This window comes from Loxodonta africana, chromosome 1, assembly GCF_030014295.1.
Source record: "Loxodonta africana isolate mLoxAfr1 chromosome 1, mLoxAfr1.hap2, whole genome shotgun sequence".
Classification (NCBI taxonomy): Eukaryota; Metazoa; Chordata; class Mammalia; order Proboscidea; family Elephantidae; genus Loxodonta; species Loxodonta africana.
The window spans coordinates 200071830-200084165 of record NC_087342.1 but is presented as its reverse complement, the minus strand read 5'-3'; the positions used below and the strand labels follow the sequence as shown (position 1 = coordinate 200084165).

The following is a 12336-nucleotide window of genomic DNA, read 5'->3' as shown; positions in this document are numbered from 1 at the left end:
GGAACCTTGCCTCCTGGATACCCACTTGCGATGGGGAACCTCACCAGTCTCTTGTCCAACTTCACGGGACCTAGTCACCCATTTGCAGAGGGAGCCTGTGGGAATTGATGGCCCTGAGGTTTTTACAGAGGATTTACTACCCGATGCCCAGTTACCTACCATGACCAACAGAAACTTTCTCCCTATGTCCAGAGCTCGCTGCTGTGGAGTCCGCCCCTGTCACTGGAACTTCAGGCAACCACAGGTTGAGAGACCACCCAAACCAAAGGTGGGATGTGCCTTCTCTCTTCCCGGGTCCTTCCTGGGGCTCGGTCCTTAGGGAGATGGAACTGAGGCCAGAGTAATTCAGGCCCCATGTTGGGTGCCAAAAATTTGTTACCAAATTGGGGTCTGAGTCCTGGAGCAGTTGAGCCAATGAAACATGCTCCAAGTCAAAAAGAGTGAGAAAGTTTATTTAGGAGATGTATACATCACCAGGTACTCCATCGAGAGAGCCTGTGTTGCTGCCTGGTCCCAAGTGATGTATACATCTCCTGAATAAACTTTCTCACTCTTTCTGACTTGCAGTACATTTCATTGGCTTGACTACTCCAGGGCACGGACCCCAGTCGGGTAACAGGAGGGTCATTTGTTGTCTAAGAATGATATGAAACCCTAGGTTTCCTTAAAATTGGCTTTTGTAATTTATTTTTAAAGCACTGAGTTCTGGGAACCATGTGATTGAGTTTTCTCTCTATAAACATCAGAGGTTTGTTTTCACAGCAATCATTGGGCATCAGCATGACCACTTCTCAGTTGCTGGCTTATGTGGCAATTTCCTCTCTCTGCATCTTCAAAGTCAACGCCATGGATACTTTTATTGCAGCTGTTTATGAGCATGCAGTGATATTGCCCAATACCACCCTAAAACCAGTGTCCAGTGAAGAGGCATTGGCATTAATGAACCGAAATCTGGATGTTTTGGAGGGAGCTGTCACATCAGCAGCAAAGCAGGTACTATCTCCCAAGTGTGCTGGATTCTATGCAGAGAGAGGGTGGGGTCTTAGGAGACAGGGTCACTATCAGGGTCAATCATGTTTCTGGATGACATATGTGTCAAGGTACGAATTACTATTAGGGCTCTACTTTCCTCTGAAAATCATTAGAGCCAGCTCACTCTCATTTCCCTAGGGTCACCATAAGTCAGAGCCTGACTTAACAGCAGCCAACAACAATAACAGCAGCAAGAGCAAAGTTAAGAAAAAAACAGTTTTGTTGTCATTAAGAAGCAAAAGCCTTTTGAAGATCTAGCTGTAAATTCAGCATCTTTGCTCCTCTTTTCTGCTACAGTTGAAGGGTGGAGGATAAAGGGGGTCAGGAACCACATGCTTTTCTTAGCCTGTTAGTGGCCTTGATGTAGCCTTGTGCTCTAAGATTCCCCAGGTTTCCAGCTAAGTTCATTCCCCCAAAGCAATTAAACTTAAGTTGCAAATAACTTAAGAGTTTGCATTACATGTTCCATGCTTCAACTGAAATACAAGATAAAAGCACGCATGTCAATGCATTGTAGTCCTTGGGTTGAATGAAAGATTAAATTTAAAACTAATTCCACAGTGTTTTTAAGTGTGTTGTTTGAATGTACGTGATTTAAATAAGATAATAGTGGATCAGAAATAACCCAGTTATATGAAAGGTGATGAAAGTAATGGCTACATATTGCTGTTGTTGTTGTGTGCCATGGAGCGAATTCCTACTCATAGGGATCCTATAGGACAGAGTAGAGCTGCCCCACAGGGTTTCCAAGGCTCTGATCTTTAGGGGAGCAGATTGCCCGGGTTTTTTTCCTGCAGATCGGCTGGTGAATTCAAATCACCGACCTTTCAGTTAGCAGCTGAATGCTCAACCATTGCGGCACCAGGGCTCCTTGGATACATACTGTATGTATCTATCAGTATGCACTCTCAGACACAATTAAATTATAAAGGTCATTAAGAGTTCTGAGGCCCTTTTTACCCTTAGTCCAACCATTTCCGTAAAGGCCACCGCAGCTAACACTGCAGACAGAAGGTGCCCAGGTTAGCTGAGGGAGCACCTCTAGGCTCAGGACACTTCAGGTTGTTGATATCTGACCCCACCCTCCCCCCTCCTCTTGAGAAGCAAGAATCCTGGTCACAGGGTGTGGTGCAGGGAAGACTGGAGCAGAGGAGGGGGTAAAACCAAGAACTTGAGTTATAACTCAATCCCGACACACTCAGACACAGCAATCAGCCAAAGTTCAGGAAGAGGGCTGATTTTGAGCAGAGCCAGGTTTACATTAACAACCAAAACATGTGACCGAGCTGTGAGAGGCTAGGAGAACTACTAATGTCTACGAAAAGTGAAAAAGTTGTATAGAAATGATAACACCAGGATTAGAAAATTAAAGTGGTTGTAACAGAAAAGCAAATTATAAAAATAGAGAAAACAGGGAAAAACCATTGAAAGAAAACAAGCTTGAATGGTGGAGCTTAAGGAAAGGCAGGGCACAGACACCCCCAACCCCCCCAAAAAAATTCATCTGTTTTCTTGAGGGCAAATCTAAAGACTGAATGAGACGGAGAAGAGCTGAATTAGTTCTTTCTTTCTTTTTTTTTCAATTTTATTATGCTCTAGGTGAATATTTACAGTGAAAATTAGTTTCTCATCAAAAAATCTATACACAAATTCTTTTGAAACTTTGGTTGCAATTCCCTAAACGTGTTAATACCCTCCCCCTTTTCACCCCAGGTACCCCGTGTCCATTGGTCCAGTTTTCCTGTCCCTTGCTCGTCTTTGCTTTTGGGCAGGTGTTGACCATTTGACCTCATATCCTTGATTTCACCAAAAAGCATGTTCCTCCTGTGTGCTATTGTTTGTTATATAGGCCTGTCTAATCTTTGACTAAAAGGTGGACTTCGGGAGTGGCTTCAGTTCTGAGTTCTGAGTTCTACCAGGGTGTCCAGGTGCCATAGTCTTGGGGGTTCCTCCAGTCTTTGTGAGGCAAGAGTAGTAGGTCTTTTTTGTGTGTGTGAATTTGAATTTTGTTCTACAATTTTCTTGCACCCTGTCTGGGACCCTTTATAGTGTACTTGTCAGACCGGTAGGTGGTGGTAGTCCCGACCATCTAGTTTTTCTGGGCTCAGGCTGGTGGAGGCTATGGTTCATGTGATCCATTAGTCCTTTGGATGAATATTTTCCTTGTATTTTTGTTTTCCTGCATTCTTCTTTGCTCCAGATTTGAAAGGGGCAATAGGTGTATCTTAGATGGCTGCTTGCAAGATTTTAAGACCCCAGACACTAGCTACTCACCAAAGTAAGATGTATAACATTTCTTTATGAACTGTGTTTTGCCAGTTGACCTAGATATTGCTTGAGACCATGGTCTCCAGTCCTCAGCCCCAGTAGCTCGGTACATCAAGGTGTTTGGATGTGTCTAGGAAGCATCTTTGACTTTGCCTTGGTCAAGTTGTGCTGACTTCCCTACATTGTGTGTTGTCTTTCCCTTCACAAAGTTTTCCACTTGTCTACTACCTAGTTAGTGATTTCCCTTCCCCACGCCCCTTCTCTCTCATAACCATAAAAGACTTTTTTTTTCTGCGTGTAAACCTTTTCTTGGTTTTTTTATAATAGTGGTCTCAGGCAATATTTGTCCTTGTGTGGTTGACTTATTTCACTAAGCATAATGCCCTCCAGATTCATCCATGCTGTGAGATGTTTTCTGCACTCATCTTTGTTCTTCATTGTGTAGTATTCTATTTTGTGTATGTATTGTAGGTGTTTTTCCATTCATCTGTTGATGGGCACTTAGGTTGTTTCCATCTTTTTGCTGTTGTGAACAATGCTGCAGTGAACATGGGTGTGCATATGTCTATTCATTCTATGGCTCTTATTTCTCTATAATATATTCTTAGTATTGGGATTGCTGGATCATATGGTATTTCTACTTTTAGCTTTTTAAGAAGGTGTCATATCATTTTCCATAGTGGTTGTACCATTTTACACTCCTACCAGCAATGCATAAGAGTTTCAGTCTCCTTGAAACCTCTCCAATAATTATTGTTTTTTTTTTTTGTTTTTTTTTTTTTTTAGTGCTGGTGATGTCAGGATGAGATGGTATCTCATTGTGGTTTTGATTTGCATTTCTATAATGGCTAATGATCATGAGTATTTCCTCGTGTATCTGTTAGCTGCTTAAATGTCTTCTTTGATGAAGTGTCTGTTCATATCCTTTGCCCATTTTTTAATTGGATTATTTGTTTTTTTGTTGTTGAGGCCCTGAAGTATTCCATAGTTCTTAGAGGTTAGACCTTTGTTGGATATATTATAGCCAAAAATTAATTTTTTCCGAGGCTATAGGTTGTCTTTTTACTTTTTTTGGTGAAGTCTTTTGATGAGCTTAAATGTGTGATTTTTAGGAGCTCCCAGTTATCTAGTTTATCTTCTGGTGTTTGTGGATTGTTAGTTATGGTTTATATTCTGTTTATGCTATGTGTTACGGCCTGAAGCATGGTCCCTATTTTTTCTTCCATGATCTTTATTGTTTTAAGTTTTATATTTAGGTTTTTGATCCATTTTGCATTAGTTTTTGTGTATGGTGTGAGGTATGGGTCCCTTTTCCTTTTTTTTTTACAGATGGACATCAAGTTTTGGCAGCACTATTTGATAAAGAGACTGTCTTTTTCCCATTTAATGGACTACGGTCCTTGAACTAGTTCTTAAGAGAATCCCTGTTTGGCACAAATGGTTAAGCACTTACTGTTTGAGAAGTCATTGTTTCAAGTCCACCCAGAGGAACATCAGAATAAAGGCCTGTTGATCTACTTCTGAAAAATCAGCCATTGAAAACCGTATGCAGTACAGTCCTACTCTGACTCACATGGGGTTCCCAGGAGTCAGAATCAATGGGAACTAGTAGTTCTCACAGGAATGACAGTGGCAGAGGTTGTTAGTGAACACTCTCCCAGTCTTTGATTGTTTGCTTATTTGGGAAATGTTTTAATTAAACCTCATTTTAACAGGATGCCCATATTATTGTGACTCCAGAAGATGGTATTTATGGCTGGGGCTTCACCAGGGAAGCTATCTACCCATACTTGGAGGATATCCCAGACCCTCAAGTGAACTGGATTCCATGTAATGATCCCAGAAGGTAAAGAAACATTATGAAAAATACAATCATGAACATAAGTTTATTTTGCCTGAGAAAACTTTATTGATGTTTATTGAGTAAAATCCACTATTAACTCCAAGTTCAAAGATAGTTTTTATTATTTTTCATATATTATGGATACATTTAAGGAGTCTTTAATTAAGGTGGTACAGGAGAAAGGACTGGAGATCTGCTCCCATAAAAATTACAGCCTAGAAACCCTATGGGGCAGGTCCATTCTGTCACATGGCATCACAATGAGTCAGAAATCAACTCAACAGCACCTAACAACTGGAAAGAGATTATGGATTAGGTAATCACAGAAATGAGTGCTGAAAGATAACTTAGAAATCATGGAGTTCAAAGAGAATATTTTTCCATTGAGGGAATGAGACTGGGATAAGCATAACTCACTGAGGGTTCCAGGTGTAGTTAGTGGGGAAACCAGATCAGACTAGGCTTAACTCTAGTCTTCTCACTCCTCACCAGTGAGTACAGAATGAATTCCCTGCGTGAGTCTGTCATTTGAAAACTGTGAGTAAATGGCAAAAGTAGAGCCATCTTTCAGTTTAGAATTATTTTCTTTTTTGTTGTTAGGATATCTTAAGAGGTTAATGCACGTATTATAACCCCTAAAGCTTAAACTGATTATTAATCTATGAGGTGACATAGTAAAACTGTCTAAGTGGTTTAGGAGTTACTGAGTGGTGCAAACATGCTTGGCTGCTAACCAAAAAGATCGGTGGTTGGAAACCATCCAGAGACAGAAGAAACAGTTGGCAATCTACTGAAAAATCAGCCATTGAAAACCCTAGGGAGCACAGGTCTACTCTGACACACATGATGTCGCCATGAGTTGGGATAGACTCAATGGCAACTGGTGGCAATGGTGGTACAAGTGGTTTAAATCAGGTCTAGACTTAAAAATTATGAAGTGTGATGAAGGTAACACTATTACTTTTAATGTAAGCAAAGCAGTCTCATACACCTAAAAGAATCAAGTTAGTTAACTCATTTATTTTCTAATGAACCTTTGCTAAACTCGTTTTAGAAACTTCTCTTTTGGAACTGCTCTTAACACTACACAAACTAACTACTGTAACTCCTTATAGTGACACCTTGATTTTGACAAAATTCAATATTATTTAGCTTAATAATCTACTTTATTCCTGTTTCATTGTACTGTAATTATTTACTTATTTAACCATCTCCCATGCCATATCTTCAGTTTCTAAAAGACAAAAACTCTATTATCTTTACCATTTTCAATCAAATTGACTCATGAACAGCCTTTCCCTAGCATCTGATTTTCAAAAGACTCCTGACTATTCCCATAAGAATGTCTAATTTGTTCCATTTCAGATAACCTAGTTGCCCCCTCATGTTTTCCCTCATTTAATGACATCTTCTTTCTTGCTTTCATTTATTTGAGTACTTATGTGTTCTTGGAGTCCTGGTGGGGCAGTGGTTAAGAGCTCAGCTGCTAGCCAAAAGATTGGCTGTTGGAATTCACCAGCCGCTCATTGGAAACTCTATAGGACTGTTTTACTCTGTCCCATACAATTGCTATGAGTTGGAATTGACTCAACAGCAAAGGCTATGTTTTGGTTTGGTATTATGTGTTCTTGGGCACTGGTGTGAAAAAAAAAAAAAAAGCATAAGAAATTCCTGTCCTCAGGGATCTTATTCTACTTAGGGGAGAAAGTAAAGAAAGAAAGAAAAAAGATAATATCTATGCATCTGCCTTCTACCTATGTTATGGAGAAAAACAAACTAGGGAAAGACTCAAGGGTGGGCATGAAGATTTTAATAGATCATGTCATCAGAGTGGGCTTCACTGTGACATTTAAGCAAAGACCTGAAGAAGGTGAGGTATCTGAGGAAAGAGCATTCCAGGCTAAGGGAATTTTGAATGTCAAGACCCTGTGGTCAAAGTGTGTCTAGCATGTTCAAGGAACAGCAAGAGGCTAAGTGGTTGAAGTGATTCAAGGGAGGGAAATTGAGGTAGAAGATAGAGGCAGATACATAGGAGGGGACTGATTGTATAGGGCTTCATGGGCCGTAATAATGACTTTCTCCATGACTTGAGTGGTAAGAGCACCATTGGAAAGCTTTGACATGCTCTGACTTAAGTTCTATAAAGAACACTCTGGCAATTATGTGGAGAATTGCCTCCAGGGGGTAGGCCAACAAAAGAAGCAGGGGACAGTGAAAAAAGCCATCATAATAATCTGGGTAGAGAAATGATACTGTCTTGGACCAAGATAGTAGAAGTTTAGACATTGAGAAATGGCCAGAATTGGAACAAAATTTGAAAACAGATGTGACAGATTTTGGCGAAAGATTGGATATGGGCTTTTTGAGGAAAAGAAGGGTCAATTCCTTTACTCCTCATATACAATCAAACATCACGTCTTGTTGAGTAGATTTGAAATGCTTTCTTTTCTCATGGATGCTAATCTTGTTTGGGTCTACACTATTCCTTAGTGGAAGTGTTATATGACCAGGCCCCCATCATTCCTTTTTTTTTTAAAATTTAATTAATTTATTTAACACATCACATGCTTCCAAAATGATTTCAGATTTCTTACTAAATCTAATATAATTAAAAAATAGGACAGCTCATTCAGCATAATGTTTTCAAGGTTCATTCATGCCATAGCATGTATCAGAACTTCATTTCCCTTTATGGCTGAATAATTTTCCTTTTATGTGTATGCTACATTTTTCTTGTTCATTCGTCTGTTGATGGACACTTGAGATGTTTCCACCTTTTGGCTATTGTGAATAATGCTGCATTGAACAGTAGTGTATAAGTATCAGTTTGTGTCTCTGCTTTCAATTCTTTGGGTATATTACCTTGGAGTAAAATTTCTGGTTATAAAGTAACTCTATGTTTAACTTTTTGAGGTATGCCAAACTGTTTTCCACAGTGGCTATACCATTTTATAATTCCATTAGCAGTGAAAAATAGAACACTTTAGAGGTAAAAAAAAAAATTAAAAGCCACTTGAAGAAAGTAGTTGTTAAGAGCCATCATGGTAGTGAGCTTGTCATTACGATTGTACCTGAAGTATAGTTCTGAGCCATTCTGGGAGGCTAAGAGGGGAACAAATTGACTAGAGAATTTTTACTGATGTTAAAGAAAGCTTATAGGTTTCTTGAGCAACAAACCGTGTTCAATACCTAACTGAAAGATGAATATACTTAACGTATTTCCATTGACTACTTGTTATGTTCCAGGCACTTCTCTATGTGAAAGTATATGGATCCCTTTGTAAGGAGTGCCCTTTAATATGGCAAATGTCTGCACCTATTATCACAGTGATCGGGGTTGCAGATTAAAAGAGTTTATCATTAGATCAATAAGTTGAAAAATAAAGCTTACCTAATTAGCTAGTCTGTATGAAAAATAAATTTTTATTTTTGATCAAATATTGCTTTATATTGTTATTTTAAAATTTTGTGTGCATTTATTGATTCTCCAGTAAGATTAAGAGCTCCCTAAGTGCAGCAACCATGTCTTCCACATCTGCATACCCCCCAACGTGTACTTGGAGAGCTCTGCTTGGAATTTCCTGTCCCAGGTACCACACGCCTAGCACAGTGCTTCATGTAATAAGGGACACAATAAATATTTGTTGAAATTTAATGTATATTTATTTGTAGGCAGTGTCTTAATCATCCAGTACTGCTATAACAGAAATACCACAAGTGGATGGCTTTAACAAAGAGAAATGTATTCTCTCACATTCTAGTAAGCTAAAAGTCCAAATTCAGGGTGTCAACTCCAGGGGAAGGCTTTATCTCTGTTGCCTCTGGAGGAAGGTCCTTGTCATCAATTTTCCCCTGAAATAGGAGCTTCTCAGTGCAGGGACCCTGGATCCAAAGCATGAGCTATTCTCCTGGTTCTTGCTTCTTGGTTGCATTAAGTCCCCATTCTCTGCTTCCCTTTCCTTTGATCTCTTGTGAGATAAAAGGTGGTACAGGCCACACTCCAGGGAAACTTCCTTTACATTGGTTCAGGGATGTGTTCTTAGTAAGGGCATAACAATCCCACCTGAATCCTTTTTAACATACAATTACAATCACAAAATGAAGGACAACCACACAATACTGGGAATCATGGTCTAACCAAGTTGACACATAGTTTTGGGGGGCACAGTTCAATCCATGACAGGTAGTAAATGGCTTCTTCAGTAACTGATAGCTTTTGTTATACCTAGAGATTAAACACTTTGAAAGCAGACTTAGAATATGCATTTTCCACCTCTTTCTTCTGTTCCCAGCAGTTCTAAGACCTAGCCGTGTACTCATTGAAGACTCAGCAAGTATCACGGATTAAATGACAAACAGATTTCAGGCCCACGTAAACAAATGGCATTTTTTTAAACTCCAAATCATGCCATGTGGTCTGACAAAGAATTTTGGGGTCTTTTCTAGGCCTGAAAAATGTAGTTTAAATAAAAAATGCATTACAATTTACAATATACTTCCAAGATGAATAGAAACTGTAGTAAAACATGTTAGTAACCAGGACTGTTTCAGAAATCCTAAACACCATGTACCTCTTCTACTGCCTCAGGTAACCTGAAACAGTTCAGGGTAAATATGCTTCTAGTGTTTCAACGTAGTTTATTTATGTCTGTACATTTCAGATATTAATTCAAGCCAACAAAGGAGGGGAGATTTATCAAATGGTGATTCTCATTTTAAACACATTAAAATAATAATTTTCTATATATGGTGCCCAACACTTTTTGTTCTTCTTCAAGAATATGTTTTATAGGTGATTGTTATAGCTTTGCTTGTATAAGTTGTACAAATTTGTTTTAGGTTTAATTGCTACAATTTGATGCTCAAGAATGTTTTTTATTCTGCCAGGAGACGGTGTTAAGTTTTCAGTCATTGAGGTTATCTCTGTTTGCCTTCTCAGCTATTAAGTAACCATTTATTGTTTTAAGGTTGTGTCAACAGGGGATAAATATGGCTATACGTTATACATTCTGAGGTTTCACTTTTCAAATTGACAATTTAATGGCTTTACTGAAACAATACTACTGGGAACTATGATAAAGAGTAAAGAAATCAAGCATTAACAAGTGTTCCAGTATTTCCATTTTCAATACCAGCTGGCTGTACTCTAGCCCAGACCTCTTGTGTCTTATCTGGACTATTGCAACAGCTTCCTAAATTAATCTTTGTAAAAGAAAATTCAGATTTGCTACTTCTGTCTCCAAAGCCTTTGATTGTACCCCTTTGTCTATTAAATTTGGAACAGGTTTCTTAGCCTCTTGTGCAAAGCTCTCTGTGTTTTGACCTTGAAAGGATCTTTTAAATTTCCCTTTTCCTTCCTTTCACTAAGGGTGCTTCTGCTCCGATCAGATTGAGTAGTTCCCTCAAAAAAACTTTCTCTTCCCTACATCAGTGTTTTGGTTCATTTATTCAAATATATTTGAATGCCTCTTTTCTGCCAGGTATTGTGCAGGGCTCAGTGAATAAGAGATGTGGGTGCCTGCCCCATAATGTCTATAGAATATGACAGACATCATGCAATGAATACATACATGAAAGTATGATGATAGATTATGATAAATGTTTTCAATGGGGAAAAAAACAGGCCTGGTTAAGTCTAATCCTAGAGTATTTTGAATATATTTGTTTTACCAAATTCCAACAAATGTGGTTTCCTATCCTCTTGTCTTAATCCTTTTCTTCCACCTGCAGACATTTAGTGTTTATTTTGTGAATATTAATTAAACAATTATATACTTAGGCAATTATCATTATGGATTTCATTAAAAGATAAACCTTTATTTTTTTCCTTGTCCAACGAACACATACCAGATTTGGCCACACCCCAGTACAAGAAAGACTCAGCTGCATAGCCAAGAGCAATTCTATCTACGTTGTGGCAAATATTGGGGACAAGAAGCCATGCAACACCAGTGACTCTCAGTGCCCCAGTGATGGCCGGTACCAATACAACACTAATGTGGTGTTTGATTCTGAAGGGAAATTGGTGGCACGCTATCATAAGGTAGAATCAATTTGCAAACAATTTACATAATAAAGTGGGCTAGAAGAAAAAAATATCATTATTGTGGTAATAAGCTTAGTTTAGAAGCAGAGTAGAGACAAAGTGGAGAAGGTAATGATTACGTTGGGTAAGAGCCTATAAAGATCCTCCAGAAGTGTCCTGTGCATTGAAGAGCAGTTGGGAGTATGGGAGAGCCACAGGAGCTATCTGTGTTAAAAGGCAAGGTCATCTTTTGAGCTTTATCCTTTGAAAAATATGTCCTGGCAATGGGTCAAGGCAAGATAATTTTTTTTTTTTTTTTTTTTACCAGATAGAGTTGATCTTGAGAAGGAGCAAAGGAAATTCCCTGCCCACAGGAAATAAAGTGTTCATAGCAAACATAAGTTACAAGTTTTATTCCTATTCTTGTAAGATTCAAGAGGGCCTTCGTAGGTACAGATTTTCACGTATTATCTGTTGAATGTGGAGGTTGAATCTAAGGGTCCTTTTAGCTTGAGTAGACTCTGATTCTCTCAGGTACTGCTTTTTCCCTCTGAAGATAGTGGCCAGAGATGAAATAGGCCATCAATTGCTTAGCCAGCTAATAAATGTGAGCTTGCACTAGTTTATACACAGTAATGTTAGGGCCAGTTCCTAAATGAGATTTTTTCCCCCTGTTTCTGCCTTCCTCTTCTGTTTATCACAGCAAAATCTTTTCATGGGTGAAGATCAGTTCAATTCACCCAGGAAGCCTGAGGTCGTGACTTTCAACACCACCTTTGGGAAGTTTGGAATTTTCACGTGCTTTGATATACTCTTCCATGACCCTGCTGTGACCCTGGTGAAAGATTTCCACGTGGACACCATCCTCTTCCCGACAGCTTGGATGAATGTTTTGCCACATTTATCAGCGGTTGAATTCCACTCAGCTTGGGCTATGGGCATGGGTGTCAATTTCCTGGCAGCTAATTTGCACCATCCCTCGGTGAAAATGACAGGTATGTGTGAGTTCTCAGATTTATGTTGTTGTTATGTGCAGTCAGATCCTTTCTGACTCATAGCGACCCTATATGCAACAGACCTAAACACTGCCTGGTACTGTGCCATTCTCACATTCTTTGCTGTGCTGTAGCCCTTTGTTGCAGCCACTGTGTCAATTCATCTTATTGAG

At 39.1% G+C, this 12336-nt stretch overlaps 1 protein-coding gene across 1 annotated transcript; it reads left to right on the top strand.

The window, feature by feature from the left end:
• The first annotated feature begins 561 nt into the window (after positions 1 to 561).
• On the top strand, positions 562 to 12336 carry LOC100670289 (pantetheinase-like). The gene is made up of 4 exons (XM_003404006.3): positions 562 to 993; positions 5016 to 5146; positions 10994 to 11186; positions 11872 to 12336. Exons 1-4 carry the CDS (start codon positions 781 to 783, stop codon positions 12217 to 12219), a joined length of 885 nt encoding a protein of 294 aa, XP_003404054.2. The 5' UTR covers positions 562 to 780; the 3' UTR covers positions 12220 to 12336.

Bases quoted from the DNA above. Each gene is read 5' to 3' on its own strand.
- LOC100670289 (XM_003404006.3), top strand. From the start codon at position 781: ATGACCACTTCTCAGTTGCTGGCTTATGTGGCAATTTCCTCTCTCTGC. The intron at 994-5,015 runs GTACTATCTCCC...TCATTTTAACAG, and splicing joins TCACATCAGCAGCAAAGCAG to GATGCCCATATTATTGTGAC. The intron at 5,147-10,993 runs GTAAAGAAACAT...AACACATACCAG, and splicing joins CCATGTAATGATCCCAGAAG to ATTTGGCCACACCCCAGTAC.